Source organism: Alternaria novae-zelandiae (assembly GCF_023758075.1).
Source record: "Alternaria novae-zelandiae strain BMP 2774 chromosome Unknown scaffold_4, whole genome shotgun sequence".
NCBI classification, from domain to species: domain Eukaryota; kingdom Fungi; phylum Ascomycota; class Dothideomycetes; order Pleosporales; family Pleosporaceae; genus Alternaria; species Alternaria novae-zelandiae.
The window spans coordinates 392498-408285 of NW_026056964.1; the positions used below are offsets into that span (position 1 = coordinate 392498).

Below are 15788 nucleotides of genomic sequence, written 5' to 3' on the forward strand. Positions count from 1 at the left end.
TGTGAGAAGTGCTTGAGAAGAAGTAGGATAGGATTCAGGGTAAGCTGGACTGACGAGCAACTTACACCCGATCTCCGCGGCATTTATACATGCTACTTTCGTGTTGCCGGAGGCGATACACAAGGAGGTTCGTGTCGCCAGCCGTCATGGGTGACGCATGAACACTCTAGAAACAACTGATCGGTGCGCTATTCAGGCTTTGCAAGTTGCCTTCAGCAAAGAACGACTAATGAGAGATCTGCGGCTAATTCTAATAGAGCCCGACGCTCTTATCACAACACCACGACGCCGGATGTAGACATACCTGCGGCATCACATATCCTTCCTTGGCATGCTTGACGGCGTCTACGAATGAGAGATCATGCCTTAAGGCTCTTGATCGCATTCCAAACCCTTGTGACGGTATCATTGGTTCATAATCGCTGCAGGCGGCACGATGGCACCAGGCTGATGAATCTTCAGCCTGACCCCGCAAAAAGATCATTAGAGACCGTGATCGGAGACATTCAATAGGTTGTGCTGATTAGAGGTGCATAGAATGCAGTAGTGTCAGTTAGACTCTCGCGCAAAGTATAGCTGGCAGAGTGTAGGTATGGGAGTCCCAAACTCATTAGCAACAGCGATGATTGCCAGACCGATGACAATAGAGTAACAACCATTCACAAGCATTGGACTGCTGAAAGCTGTTGATGGGTCACTCGCAACATGGTTCAGGAAGATAGCAGAATAACAATTGCAATTTTGAAGATACTAGTCTAAGTACATGTACACATTCGAGCTGGCTAACCAGAACGACTGCAAAGGGGGGCTCAAACGAGCTATAGACAAACGAAAGAAGCCGTAAGGGCTTGCTTTGAATACGAAGAGTCAAACACAACTTTTCCATCCAAATTTTCATGGTGATGGTAGCATCACACATAGGCTGCAATCATCGGCGCGGCTTAGTTCTTGAGGCCGAGGATGCTGGTGAGACCATCGAGCATGTCACCACCCTCAGTCTCCTCCTCAGTCTCCTCCTCAGTGCCCTCCTCGTAGGAGTCCTCAGCGGGGTAAGACTCGTAGGTGTCCTTGACGGGGGTGGGGGCAGACTCGTAAGAGCCGAAGGAAGGGGTGGGCTTCTCGTGGACCATGCTGGGCTTGGTGTACTCGTGGACCATGCTGGGAGTGGGGACGGCACCGTAGGCCTTGCTGGGCTCAGCGTGCTCGTAGGCCTCCTTGCTGGGGGTGGGAACAGCGCCGTAGGCCTTGCTGGGCTCGGGGACATGCTCGTAAGCCTCCTTGCTGGGTGTGGGGACGGCGCCGTAGGCCTTGCTGGGCTCGGGAACATGCTCGTAGGCCATGGAAGGCTTGGGGGCGTGCTCGTAACCCTGGCTGGGCGTGGGCTTAGCCTCGTAGGCGGAGCTGGTGACTTCGGGCTTGGTCTCCTCGTAAGAGTCCTCGTCGTCCATGCCGAACAAGTCGCCGAGGGTCCTCTTGGAGAGAAGCTCGTCGTAAGACTCAAGCTCGTCAGTAGACTCTTCAGTCTCCTTGGGGATGGCCTCGTAGGACTCCTCCATCTCGGGCTTGAGCTCGTCGTAGCTCAAGTCCTCCTTGGAGGGAGTGACGTAGTAAGAAGGCTCCTTCTCCTCCTTCTCTTCCTCCTCAGGCTTCTCCTTCTCCTCCTCGTCCTTCGCGGGCTTGCCAAGAACGTCGTCGAACAAGGTGCGCTTCATGCCAGGGACCGCTGGAACAGAAGAGCCTAAGGCCTCTGTGACTGGGCAGGTAACTGTGTCTGGTCAGTGGGGAAAACGGAAGCGATGGCAGAATGCGACATACCACCGGAGCAGGCCTTGGAGTCATCCTCTTTGGCCAAAGGAAGAGCAGTGGCGAGCTGAGCAGCAGCGATGATAGCGAAGAACTTCATATTTGCGTTTGAATGAATTCGGTGGGAAAGATCGTAAGAATTATTAGAAGGTATTAGTGTATAGTAGTGACTGTTGTGTGAATGAGATGTAATGAGCTGATGAGCAATAAGGTGGTATGAGAAGTAGCCTTATATGCTGGGTTGTCGGTGTCTGTCCTGATGCTTCTTCTCGTGCACGGTGTTGAAGTGTGCTTTTTTGGCATCGTCGTGACTGCACGCATGAAGATCGGATCTGTGCTAATCAAAGCTACCAGAAACATTCCAGAAGCATTGTTCAACGGCCACTTTACCAGCGCATCGCCATAGCGGTGAGAAGTCCGTCAGCTCGTGGGAAACATTTCGTCCATGCCTTGATCTAACCGCGCGACTGCATCATGATACCAATGCCGGACATGGAGCCGATCGGCGCATTACTGAGCAGACACCAGATTCGCAGACCACAGTACGCGCCATGGACTTGAACCATTGCTTCACTCGTCACATGAAACGGGGATGAGGCGATCCTTCGACCAAAGCCAGCGCGTTCATGTTATTTTGGGACATGCCATGCCGTGTACTTCTCAACATCTGCAACATCTGAAGACCAGACTTGCAGCTCTTCTCAGAAGACAAGGTGTCTCATCTCAAGACCGTGAGCAGTCATATGAAGCTGAACTGGAGTTGGGCACGCTTCAGGCGACACAGGTGCACGACCCCCAAAGCTGTTTGCACCAGGCTTCGGCGGTCAGCTAGCCTACATGCCTAGCTGGATATCGAGGAAGTGCTAACATGTGCGAAGATCTCGGGTATGTGGAGTGACAGGAACAACATCGTGAAGTCGGGGTGCAGGAAGAAGGATGGGAAAGAGCAAACATCGTTGGGGATGCAGGACCTACCTAGCGCCCGCTCGGTCCGCCCAAAGCGGGGTCAGGCGAGCACATCAATGGAGCGGTGGACTAGAACCACGACGCATCTTAACGGCATCGTCTATCACGTTGTTCATCTTCTAACATTTACGGATATGCTAGACTGCCGTGCGCTAGGTCACCATTATCGATAGTATTGTCACAGGATCTACCGCGGCATCTTCCGCTACCAGCACCACAACCCGACCCCGCGTTCAATCCCATCACTCCGTCCTCGTTATAGTACATTCTTCATCAGGAGCAGCCGTGTCGTAACATTTGAATGGTCCCAGAATACCGAAACATGGATCTCTGCGTTGCTCACAGCTGAATTCCTTACAGCAACCGTCTTGAGGGAAGTCGCCGGGATCAGCAAGGCAATGTTCTGCTCATCATTAGCTAAATGCACGCACGCGCCTTCAATATTGCTTTCATGCCCGCAGTTGAACAGCAGAGGGATTGACAACGCACCACCGAGAGTTTGACAAGACGTTTGTCTAGACTCGTGCAGAGATAATGAAGCGGCCGATGACGCAAGTGCGAAGAGTAGGTGGATGGTGATCTTCATGGCGAACGAGGAAAGTTGGGTACTCATGGTAAAGCAAGTTTGAACGAGGCTGGAGCCGACTTCCATCTCTTTATTATACACACCATCATTGTTTCGCATAGACTCCTACGCTTCTTACTTCCGCAAGCTCATCGCGCTTTTCTTCTCGTTGTCTCAACATTCTAAGTGCGACGGAGACTAAAACGCGAGAGTCGGCGACCGAACTGCTCGCAGTTATCGTGAGATCAGCATGCAACTCGTGTTTCGAGACTACAGAATGTTCCGACACTTTTCTGGTCCGGGTCTCGGTGCGTGAGGCAAATAAGCATGACGATCCTGCTGTCGCGCGTTGTGCGCTAAGGTTCGAAGAACGAAAAAGCATTCCTCGCCACGCATGATGCTACTGTCAGCTTCGGGCCTTTCTTCTCAACGTCTGGAGTCGAGCCTGGGGTTCTAGCTGCATGCCATGTGTCGATTGGATTATCACACTTTCCCCTTCAACGCAGCAGGACCTTCCGCCGCACTGTCTTCAACGCTAGCAGGTTGATCCGATTGACAACAGATCATGTTTAAGACTCACACTTCAAGATGCGCAATCAACGAATGAAATGAGCCGGAAGCAGCGAAAATGAGCTTCTCTCGTACACCACCAACTTCTCAGCAACAGACGCTCCGATGACCAACTATTCCAGCCACAGCAGCACAAGCCGGCGACGTGTCTCACCACTAAGGTGTATACAAAACGCCCAGTCCATTCGTCCACCTCTCACCGCAAAGTGCGCCGTATGAACAACAACCTCTAATTTCTCTGTGACTAACAACTCTCCGGCTTCCTCAACACTTTCGACACCATACACGCACCCATATGATGACGTACGTGACCATACTGTGCAAGGCTGAATTGCCGTATCATAGCTTCAACACCATTTCACACCGCGTACTTCGCTGCATCCTCGTGTCAAAGCTTCTTAACACTCACACACCCCGTGTCACGCTCACTCCGGCATCGAAGATACCCGTATCAATGCTTCATAACGCTCGTGCACCATCTATCTGCCTAACCCTCCCCAAGTCTTCTCTCTCACATACCCCTCGGTTGCTCTGTGCATCACATCATAGCTCCAGACTCTCCTGGTCATAGCACATATGCCAATCGTCCAAATGCCCATGTCCATCCCACCTCCTCTCACACACCATCCCCTTACAACAACCCTCCTGCGGGCGATCAGGAAGCGGCCTGCAATGTTCTAGAATACGATCAGCTACACCTTCATAGTATCAAAGAGACGTAATAAAATGCACATATGTGAGAAGCGGAGAGGAGAGGAGGGAAAATTGAGACCTACGCTTCACAATCCGACACTCTGGTTCTCCGAGAGTCTCGACTTGCACAAGTAATGGCTTTAGACACTCATGGATTGTCTGGTGCAGGTCACTCTCCCTACACATCAACCCCTTGCAGCATATCTGTGGCTCGTCGATGTCACGGTTGCACCGGTCTGCCATGTATGATTAGCCTTGACATAATGACGTGTTCACCATGCTGAAATATTGTTGTTGTATAGTAGAGGGTGAGAAACGAGTGTAAGCACGAGACGAGAGAGAGGAGAGTGTACCAAACCTGTTTAAGCACTTGGGTGCAAGGACCGACTGGTCATGCCAGTTGTTGTTGACGGTGATGGAGAGACAGGTCGCTGTCGTGATGAAGAGAAGCGTCAAGAAAGGTGCTTTCGTCATCATTGCGGGCTGTATGTAGTGCTGATGTAGAGATGGCAAGTATCAAGGAAATGAGACGAGGATGTGTGCGGACAGATCTTCCGTATCCTTATACTCATATATACATCTACAAAACGCCTCCGTGTCGTACGAAGATAACACAACTAACAACGTTGTACCGCTCCACTTCGGCATAGTCCCGACTTCCCTTGCTACACGAACTTCTACTACAGTACGTACCTTCTTCTTTCAAGTAGTAGAGTCAGCCACCTTGGCGCATTACAACCAAGTCAACGAATGAACGTTAGATCCTGGCGAAAGGACTTGCTGTGTGCGTGAACATCGAAATTAGTTTGCGGCCGTCATAGGTGCAGTATGACTAGCTCTTTACATCTACCGCTTTTGTGTCATATTGCGTACCTTCTTCTTTCAACTACTAGAGCCAGCCACTTCAACGTATTACGACCAAATCAGCGAATGAAAGTCAAATGCTAGTAAGAGGACTTGCTACGTGCGTCGACATCGTATTTACCCTACGCCGTCATAGGCGCAGTAGAAAGAGCTTTTCACATCCACCGTTCTCGTGCCACGATATGTATATCCGGCCTCAAGTCCCTCGACTTCTGAGGGGTACGCGGGCGTACTTGGAATGTTGGATAAGGCGAACGGTGCCGGAAGCTCGGAGAAAGAAGAGTATACGCTCCGAATGACGTGGCACGATTTCGACACCTGCGATACATTTGAGCATATCACAACAACCAATTTTGAGAGATGGATAGAAGTATACAAAGCGCAAAAAGGTGTCTTTTCATTATCTACATGACTCATGTTCCTTATCATCCCTATCATCCATCCATCCATTCATCCATCTCATACTCATGCGAAGGGCGTAAAGGCGGTCATTACTGAGGAGGAGAGAGATCGGGGTCGCAACCGCAATACAAACAAACGACGGCAAGCAAAAACAAAACAAAACAATCTAAAATCCTCCCACAGCCACCCCACCATCTTCAAAAAGGGAGGGTGCCAGTGCAGCAAGGGTATAATGCAACTTCCCATCCATCTTCCATCTTCCACTTCCGTGTTTTCGTCATCTTATGCGTCCATCCGTAACGCAGCAATCTTCATACTTGTACTAAGAAAAAGGTATCATCAAACAAGCGTCGTCATCTTCACGCTTATTTCTTACCCTTCTTCTTGTTCTTCTTCTTGTTCTTCCCCGAGCTGGGTGTGGCCTCGCCGTTCGCGTCGCCGTCTTCCTCTTCGGCTTGGTTGCCAGGCGTAGTGGGTGTAGTAGGTGTGCTTGGCTCTTCAGCCTCCTTGGAAGCTTCAGTCTCGGCGGCACCGTCGACGGCAGGAACGTCAGCAACGGCTTCGGGCTCTACCTTGGCTTCGGCGACGGGCTCGGCGACGGGCTCGGTGGCGACTTGCTCAGGGGCGGGCTCGACGGCGGGTGCGGCGGATTCCTTGGATTCAGCCTTGGAAGAGATCTCAGCGTTGGCCTTCTTGAGTTCCTCTTGTTCAGCCTGAGCCTTCTCGAGTTGCTCCTTGGCGCTGGCGAGTTCCGTCTTGATGTCGTCACGCTCCTTCTTCGCGGCTTCGGCATCGGATGTCAGGGCGGTAGTCTTCTCCTCTTGCTCCTTCAGGGTAGCCTGGAGGGACTCGAGGGACTTCTTGGCGTCGGCAGCTTCAGTCTTGGAGGTCTCGAGATCCTTGGTCGCGGTCTCTGAGGCAGCGGTGGCCTCGTCGAGCTTGGCCTGGAGTGCGGTGAGTTCAGACTCCTTAGCCTTGGCGGCCTCGACGGTAGACTCGAGCTCAGCAATCTTAGCATCGTTGGCCTTGATCTTCTCCTCAAGCTCGCTCTTCTCGGCGGTCGACTTCTCAGCCGAGGCCTTAAGGTCAGCGAGCTCAGACTCAACAGAAGACGCCTTGGAAGCACCCTCCTTCGCCTCGGCCTCAGCCTGCTTGGATACCTTGAGCTCCTCCTCGACAGCGTCCTTGGCCTTCTTGGTCTCCTCAAGTGATTCCTGCGCGGTGGCGAGGTCCTTCTCCAAAGAGGCGACCTTCTCATCTCCAGATGATGCAGCAGCCTCCTTGGCCTCAAGCTTGCTGGTGACGTCCTTGAGAGATGCCTCTAGGTCAGCAACCTTGCTAGCCTCAGCCTTCGCGTCGGCAAGCTCCTTCTCGAGAGCGGCGACCTTGTCTTCACTTGATGACTGAGCAGCCTTGAGTGACTCGGAGTGTTCAGCTTCCTTCGCCTCAAGCTTGCTTGCAGTCTCCTTGAGTGATGCCTCAAGCTCTGCAATCTTGGCAGCAGACTCATCGGCACCACCCTTGGCGGAGGTCTCGAGGTCAGTGATCTTGCTGCGAAGACCATCGGCCTCTTCCTTGGTCGATTGCGATTCCTTGGTGGCGGCCTCGAGCTCAGACTTGGCAGAGGCGAGTTGCTCCTCAAGCTCAGAGACCTTGCCGGCGTCGGCAGACTTGGCCTCAAGCTCTGACTCCTTTGCGGTCAGGCTCTCCTGAGCAGCCTTGAGGGAAGCCTCGAGCTCTGCGATCTTGGAGCTGGACGACTCGGTAGCAGTGCTGGCTTCTGACTTGGCGGCTTCCAACTCAGACTCCTTGGATGCGAGGGCGTCCTTTGCCTCCTTGAGAGAAGCTTCGAGCTCGGCAGCCTTGCCACCTTCGCTCTTCGCACTCTCGAGCTCGGCCTTGTGGGCAGTTAGGTCATCCTGAGCTTGCTTCAAGCTGGCCTCCAACTCAGAGATCTTGGAGCTGGACTCCTCAGTAGCCTTGGTGGTCTCACCCTTGGCAGCCTCAAGTTCAGACTCCTTCGACGAAAGGCTGTCCTTGGCCTCCTTGAGCGACGCCTCGAGGTCAGCGATAGTCTTGTGAAGACCCTCAGCATCACCCTTCGACGACTCAACGGCCTTGGTAGCCTCCTCCTTCGCGGCGGTAAGCTCAGACTCCTTGGCGGCAAGGCTCTCCTGGGCCTCCTTGAGCGAGGTCTCGAGTTCGGTGACCTTAGAGTTGGAAGCCTCAGAAGCCTTGCTAGACTCGTCCTTGGCGGCCTTTAGCTCCTCCTCAAGCTTGGTAACAGCCTCGCGAGCCTCAGCGGCCTCCTTCTTCGCAGCAGTGGTCTGCTCATCGGAGGAGCCCTTGGCGGATTCTATCTCGGCCTCAAGCTTGCTGACGGTGCTCTGGAGGCTGGCAACCTCGTCCTTTGCGGAGCCAACAGCCTTGGATGCGTCACCCTTAGCGGTCTCGAGCTCAGCGTCCTTGGCGGAGAGGCTGTCTTGCGACTCCTTGAGGGAAGCTTCGAGTTCGGAGATCTTGGTGGTGAGAGCATCGACTTCGCTCTTGGCCTCTTCGGCAGCCTTGACGGCGGCGTCCTTCTCGGATGCGAGAGAGGATGAAGAAGCTTCGAGCTCAGATGTCTTGGCGGCAAGCTCGTCTTGTGCCTCCTTCAATGACTTCTCGAGGGAGGACACCTTCTGAGCAAGCTCATCGGCATCGCCCTTGGACATGTCGGCGGTCTTCAGCTTCTCCTGGAGTTCGGCAATCTCAGTCTTCAGGCTCTCAACCTCGCCCTTGGAGGACTCGGTAAGCGATGTGACTTGGTCGGCGGCATCAGCGTGCTCCTTGGTCTTGGCGTCGAGCTCAGCAGCCTTCTGGTCGAGAGTGTCCTTGGCCTCCTTGAGGGAAGCCTGGAGCTCGGCAATGGTGCTGCGAAGGCCATCAGCCTCTTCTTTCGAAGCCTTGTCAGCGTCAGCGTCCTGGGTACCGCGGGCGGCGAGCTGATCGGAGAGCTTGCTGTGGGCGGCCTCGAGCTCAGCGTGCTTCGCCTTCAGGCCCTCCAACTCGTCGATCTGTGTTCTCAGAACGGCAACCTCGGCGGCAAGCTCCTCAACCTTGGTCTTGTGCGCGTCACGGTCGGCGGCGAGAGTGTCGAGTTCGTCCTTGGCGACAGTCTGAGCCTTGAGGTCCTCAATCGTGGCAAGAGCGTCGGCGAGGCCCTTCTCAGTCTTGCTCTTCTCAGCGGTAAGCTCCTCCAACTGCGACTTGGCGCTGGCGAGCTCAGTCTCCTTGGCCTCGACCTCGGACCTGTCAACCGACTCGGTGCCGGCGGACTCGTCGCTGTCGAGCTTGGCCTTGAGCTGCTCGACCTCCTCCTTGTAGGAGGCAATCTGCTTCTCGAGGTCGGCGACGGTGGCTCGGAGTTCCTCGGCCTCCTTGTTGACGTCGGCGATCTTTGCGTTGAACTCGGCCTCGCACTCGTCGCGGACGGTGTTCCTCTCCTTGGCCTTGGCCTCGCGCACCTGCTGGACGACGACGCTGACCATGTGCTCCTCGAGGTCCTTCTTGTCCTGCTGCAGCGACTGCTCGCGGGCCTCGAACTCCTTCTTGCGCTCCTCGTGGTCGTCCTCGAGCGTGCGCACGTGCTCATCCTGTGTGGCGGCGACGCGCTGGGCTTCGTCGAGGTCGGCTTCGGCGTGCTTGAGCTTCCGCTTCAGCTTCTCGATCTGCGTCTCGAGGCTGTCGGACGCCTGTGGTGAGGGCGGCGAGGGCGAGTCTGCTGTTGGGGCATGGTGCGTTAGTATGTGGTGAGCGGGTACATTTTGGTGTAGGGGAGACGCCCGCGAGTGCAGGGAGAGCGGATAGTGGGGAAATGCTGCTGGCATTGTTATGGATTGGGAAGGTGGGGGGTGGTGCGCGGAGAGCGTCACGTACCTGCTTCGTCTTCACTTAACCGTGTAGGCGCCTCACGTGGTGTCTCGGGCGGCGTGTCGACGCCATTGTCCTGCGTGCTCGACTCGACCTTGCTCGGCGGCGTCGCGTCGGTTGTCACGGCGGGCGTCGCTGGCTCGGCCGTGGCCGGTACCGGTGCAGGTCCGCCGAAGAAATAGTTGTACGCTCTCTTCATACTGCTGGTTCGCTTGGGGAGTCCCGGTCGCAGGGAGCTCGTCGATTTCCGGCCTCGACGCTCTTCTTGCTGGCTTGCTTCGCCAGTAATCGGAGCAGGTAGAGGGTCGATGGTCCCGTTTCGCTTGTTGCTTATCGTTCGTGGTGGTAGGAGCCGTCTACTGAATTTCTGAGATCCCGTGTTGATATCAGCGAGGATCTGCTTCTGCTCTCTCGAAGAGGCCCTGCGCGGCGGTGTTAGTGGGGGCTCTGGTGACTTTGTAGGTGAACGACAATGGCCGCAAAGCATTAAACGTATGGCAGATAGGTCGGGCCAACAGTGGTGTAAGAAAAAAAATATGTGAGGGTATACCACACGACAGCGAGCTATCGTGGGCGAGAGCCTCTTACCAAAAGCAACAAGAAGAAAAGAGGCGTGTATCGTAATGTCCTCAGACAGAGGGAGCAGTGGTGAGGGGTGGAGGGGGAGGCAGAGGGGAAGGTGACGGGTAGCACTCACTCATAGCTTTCTTTCCTGCCCCAGCTCGGCATGATTCACGCTCTACTGCTATCAGTTCCCTCTGTTGAAAGCGCCACTGTTTCCCGCGCGAGCCAGTCCAATCAAGTATGCTGAAAATTTTGTTGCCCTTTCTGAATCTGGGCGGGCCGTCAAGTCTCCTCACCGCACGGTAACGAAATGGAGCTTTACTTATGTACAAGCACAACAACACGTTGGATCCTGCATGCAAGCCTGGTGGATTGTCGGGCGCTAGACGTCCGCTACGAGGTATATACATCTTCGAGGGGAGGCACGAGCCAGTCATGTAACGCTGCGACACGGTAGCACAATTGGCATGGGCGAGGCTGGACAGGCATTAATGCAAGCACAACGCAGATGGACGTCGAGGCCGGCGCTGTCAAAGCTCCCAAGCGGCTCCACTTTGCTTCTTACCGCCTCGACTAGGGTCTGCCAGGGCTTCCTCGACGACAACCCGTGTGCTGACTACCCAGCCATGCGACGTCGCTGAGGACGATGTCCTTGCTTTTGGCACGTCGACGACAAGTTTGATGAGGCCCTCGAGGTTTTGTACCCGCCCACGCCCTCAACACACGACGTGTCCCCCCCACCGGAGCGCGTCTCCTCGTGCCAATCACAGCCATGCACGTAGTATCACGATCACGACGTACATAGCTTCGGCATTCGATTACAGGAAGTTGGGCGAGCAATCGATAAGCCTTAGCCAGCACATCATCGTCGGAGATCGTGGGCTCCAGCGTAGGGCTCCGCGCACGGTCACGGGCGCGTCGACGTGTGACTCGGCATGATCTGATGTTATGCGAACCCCAATGGCTTGCAGGAACACGGTCTTTCCTTTTGCAAAAACGTTTCGTCTCAGAGTTGGGGCAAAGTGTCGTGCCGACTGGTCGCCTCGACTCTGCTGAGACAAGGACACTCTGGACGCGCGCGCAATTGTCATGCAGGGCCTTTCCGTGATGGGCGGTCGATGCGTTGATGCGTTGTTCGATCGGGTCCGCTGAATTATTTCTTGCCATGCCCAGTCAGTCCATTCGCCTCGCCAATCCTCTCTCGGACCGTCACGTTGCCATCCTCAAACTCCGGCTACCTCGCCGAAGGCCATCTTCAAAGCCCGAAAGTGGCTGTGATCGTAGTTTCCCCAACCTCCTCCCCTCTTAGCTCGAGTGCACTTCATATCACCTTGCGTCGTGCAGTCTCTTCACCGCAAAACCACTGCACCCCAGAACCTAGTCATTTCACGGACTGGCCCTGCATAACCGCACCCCACCCGTTGACAAGGCGGCGCGCTAGCCAGGTCAGCACTCGCGCGTGAAGCTCCACCGCCTCTTCGCATCAACGTCGTATCGTGGCGCGTGAGGACGTAAATCACGGCAGAAAAAGTCTTCCGGCTGCGTTGTCGAGGCGACACCGCCGGTTGGGGATACTTTGATTTGGCATGTGATTGTAATGTGGCGACGGCAATTGCAGTCATGGGCGATCTGTGAGGGACGACAATACTGTAATGTTCTCGGATTCTCTAGGCTCAGGCAACTCATGATAGCAATGGTATTGGCGCTCGCGAACTATGAAAACTCCCATCCGTGGATGTATACCCCAATCGTTAACGCCATAACTATGCATACTGATGTCTAAGGAGGATAAGGAAAACTATGTACATGCAGCATCCACTGAGCAAACGCGTGGGGAAGGAAACACATCAATGCCCACCACTAAACCCATGTACCGACGCCAACGCAGGAATCAAGCGGACCGTTGACGCCTTGTGCTTGAACGAGCAGATCGCCGTATGTGTCGTCGCGTCGAAGGCCCGCTCGGTTGCGCAGTGCCATCTGGAGACGTGGTCTGTGAAGTGGACTCGCTTGGATTCTCAGGGCCACCTCCAGAGGTTGACCGCTGCGTCCGAGCCCGTGGACTAAGAAAGGAAGATACACGGCGGGCCCCTTCAGTATTGGGTCTGCCACTGAGAATGATCTCCGGTGATAAAAGCTCGATCGACTCAGAACCGGAGCGAAGTTCACGGCGGACCTGTCTTGCCTCGCGCAGTACCTCTCTACTCCTCCTGAACCGGTCCCGCCCTGGCATATACATGAAGATTAGCTTGATATTACCGACAAGAGGGTTTTATCCCTATTGCGGAGATCCAAACAGACCCCTGCGTATCCGGTCACTGATGCCACCGTTGCCCGAGCCTGCATTTGCGTTATCAGACGAGCTGCCTTGACCGTTGGACGGTGGGGGTGGGGATCCTGCGGGAACGACGTAGGGATCATTGAACGTGCCCGAGCCGGAAGGAGTGAAAGAACCCGGCATCTGGGACGTACGATCCGTCTGTGAGTCTGCAGACGCAGGGTTGTTCGCCTGGCCCTCGCCACCCTTGGTAATACCCTTTCGACAATGTGGACAGGTGTCGTGCTCGAGCAGCCACGCGGAGACACATGGGTGGTGGAACCAGTGCTTGCATGGCAGTAGCGTCACCTGCTCGCCGATGTTGACCTCGTCCATGCATATACTGCATTCGGCCTTGTGTTCGTCGCCTAGCATCTCTTCGGTGATGTGGGTACGCGGGAGTTTATCGATGTCGGCTTGTGTTGCCGGACCGGGCGCGTTGCTCGTCGAGGTTTGCTCCATGAGTTGTGAGACGATGCGGTCTAGACCTTCTTGGGAGTAGACAAAATCTCCCATGTTGCCAGCGTGGCCGCCCATCATACCCATAGAGGAGAATAGTTGTAGGATAGGGTGACCTGCGAATTGCTCGCCAGCGCCATGGTTGTGTTCGCCGCGGAAAGTACCCTCAGCGCCGCCGATTGGGTGGTTGTGGGCGTGGACGCGAGGAGGTGGTGCTCCAAAGGCAGCCATGAGGCCAGTCATGACACTGTTTGGCTTGTTAGCGGCTTCCAAATATGGTGGTTCGCTCCTGCTTACTTGGTGATCTCATCCACAGGCTCGGCCTGGCCTGGGTGGTTTCCATTGCCGGGGAACAGTCGAGCGCCACCGTGGTATGTGAAGCTTCCTCCGCGGATCTGAGGTCCTCCTTCATGACCCTGGTTTTGAGCTTCTTGGAAAGCAGACTGGTTTGGGCCTGTGCCTGGTCCAGCGCCAGAGAACAGACCCTCCCCTTGACCCGGTTGCTGACCTGGTTGTTGCCCTTGTGGTCGCATTGCTGCCCCGGTGAGCCCGTTCAACATGGCCATGAATCCTCCTATTGACCCAGGCACCGCCATGCCGCCCTGGGGCGATACAGATCGTGTAACGGTAGCCTGCAGGTTGTACCTTCCCGGACCCGTTTCTGTGAATCTGACATTGCTAATGTCGCCCTCCTCCGGGTCGTCGGTCTGCCATGGGTTGTGGTGAGGGTTTAATTGTGGTGGGGCATGCTCGAGATCAGGGAGGGAGTCGGAGTCGTCGCCGTCATGGCCAAACATCCCGGGGGCAGCATCTCTTGGGTCATTGTTGTCTTCGATCTATTCGGTGTCAGCGGGATTCGGTGCATATCCACTTCGCGTCGTGCTTGACGGACTGAAGGCTGGATCTGGCGGCTAAACTCACGATCTCGGTGAAGTCGGAGCCGCATTCTGGACACGAGAGGCCATGTTCGTCTCGATACCACTCGTCGGCGCACTCGTGGCAAAACATCATGTCGCGATGCCCGGGCCGCGGGTTTCCTGACTGCGCATCCTGGCTGGTCGACTGGTCCATGGTCGCAGGTGTGAGGCGTGTGATAAGACGTAGGGTACCTAGGTAGTAGGGCGAGGTTCAAGGAGACTGGGTAAGGTATGTCAGCATGGAAGCAACGTTCGAGCAACGGACGCCGACTTACGGCCTTGTGTCGGGAGCAGGCGCGGAAGAGGATCAATTCAAGTCAAGGACCTATCACGCGCCGTTGCCAGTACAGGTGATGGTGGCGAGCTGCGACAGCAGACAGGTAGGGGGTATCGCAGTGAATTGCGGAGAGGATTCAGGGAAGTTTGGCGTAGAGGGATATCTCAGGCGAGGCTACCCGTAAGGTGATAGTTCCAAGGTTGTTTCGCGCGAAAGCTGTCAGACACCGGAATGACGTTGTTCGGTGTGCAGGGGTGGTGGGGTCTAGCGATTTGTCCCGCGGTATCTCGAGTTGGGCGAAGCTAACCTAGCACTTTGCTTCGTGGGTCAAGAAGTTATGAGGACAGATGTAGAATGGAGACGGGGGCAAAGTCGCTTGCGCGTCTTCTTGAACGCGGCAGCGGTTGATTGTCTTGCTCTGACTCTACGTTTGTCCGACCAGTTGTCTCTGCCCGCTTCTTCCGTGTTCCATCTAGTTCTGAGGCCTTCTATCAGCCAAAGACTGTCGCCCGCAGCAATCCAACAGTACGTCGCGCGATAAGGTGGTCAGTGCTATCGCTTGCTTGGTAGGAGAGCTTTGTGTATACTACAGATATCAAAAATTGCTATTAACCGTACGATCCCTGCCAAAGGTATAGAAACCACAAACGCCTATGCATGTACTCATCAACATGACTGCGGGCCTGGCATGACCTGTAATCCAAACGACGCTGCGCATGTCATAGATTCGCGACGACGGCACCCGTTCACGATCTTCGAGGGCCACCCCTCAGCAAGAGGCTCCCCACCACGCCCGCAGCGACCACGATTCCTCCCACAATAGCGGCGCCCACCAGCCCCTCCTTTGCCACCTTTTCGTCGATGAGACCCTTCAAGCTTCCGGCCTGGAGGTTTGCGGGCTCCAACTCCAGCAGCAGCTCGTTGTACCGTCGGGCTTCAGCATAGTTGCCGAGCTTGTAATTGCCGAGGGCGAGGTAGTAGAGGCATTCGCGCCGGCGCTCGCGCGAGTTGCGGAAGATCTCTGAGAGCAGGCGCACTCCTTCCTGTTGGTCGGGACGGGAGGTGGATTTGATCAGACCCTAGAATACCATGAGCTTGCTTGTTGCGGGTGGTGCCGTGCGCATGTGCAAATGTGACAAGACGCGGGGAAGCCGTACCCATGCGTAGTTGAACTTCGTCTGCAGACCAACGTATTCGCCCTCCTTCTCGTACTGCGCGCGCAGAACCTGCAGCTCCTCCGGCTTGAGCGGCGACTCGACATCGGCGGCATCTAAGGGGAATGAGCGTTCGTCGGCCCAGAAGTCGTTATCCCACTCACATGGTAATGACGGCGGCATGGCGGCTGTTTGTGTTGCGCAAGAAGATTAGAGAGGTCTGAGAAATCGTCTTTGGGGGAGGCGGAAGTTGGTATCGTGAGGATGGGTTAGTGCAAGTGGTAAGCGTCAAACTACGGGCTGTCTCGTGAAAGCTCCAGCTGCA

At 55.2% G+C, this 15788-nt stretch overlaps 4 protein-coding genes across 4 annotated transcripts; all 4 read right to left on the reverse strand.

Annotated features, from left to right (window-relative positions):
- Positions 1-941: 941 nt before the first annotated feature.
- On the reverse strand, positions 942-1903 carry J4E88_002639 (uncharacterized protein; the record flags this gene model as incomplete). Its single annotated transcript, XM_049396299.1, has 2 exons — positions 942-1765; positions 1816-1903. 2 exons carry the CDS (start codon positions 1901-1903, stop codon positions 942-944), a joined length of 912 nt encoding a protein of 303 aa, XP_049257647.1.
- Positions 1904-6228: 4325 nt separating this feature from the next.
- Positions 6229-10476, reverse strand: J4E88_002640 (uncharacterized protein; the record flags this gene model as incomplete). The annotated part of the gene is made up of 3 exons (XM_049396300.1): positions 6229-9623; positions 9782-10222; positions 10473-10476. 3 exons carry the CDS (start codon positions 10474-10476, stop codon positions 6229-6231), a joined length of 3840 nt encoding a protein of 1279 aa, XP_049257648.1.
- A 2141-nt stretch (positions 10477-12617) lies between these two features.
- On the reverse strand, positions 12618-14186 carry J4E88_002641 (uncharacterized protein; the record flags this gene model as incomplete). The annotated part of the gene is made up of 3 exons (XM_049396301.1): positions 12618-13362; positions 13413-13951; positions 14037-14186. 3 exons carry the CDS (start codon positions 14184-14186, stop codon positions 12618-12620), a joined length of 1434 nt encoding a protein of 477 aa, XP_049257649.1.
- An 869-nt stretch (positions 14187-15055) lies between these two features.
- On the reverse strand, positions 15056-15646 carry FIS1 (mitochondrial membrane protein; the record flags this gene model as incomplete). Its single annotated transcript, XM_049396302.1, has 2 exons — positions 15056-15388; positions 15467-15646. The coding sequence occupies 2 exons, from the start codon at positions 15644-15646 to the stop codon at positions 15056-15058; spliced, it is 513 nt and encodes a 170-aa protein (XP_049257650.1).
- Between the last annotated feature and the right edge of the window lie 142 nt (positions 15647-15788).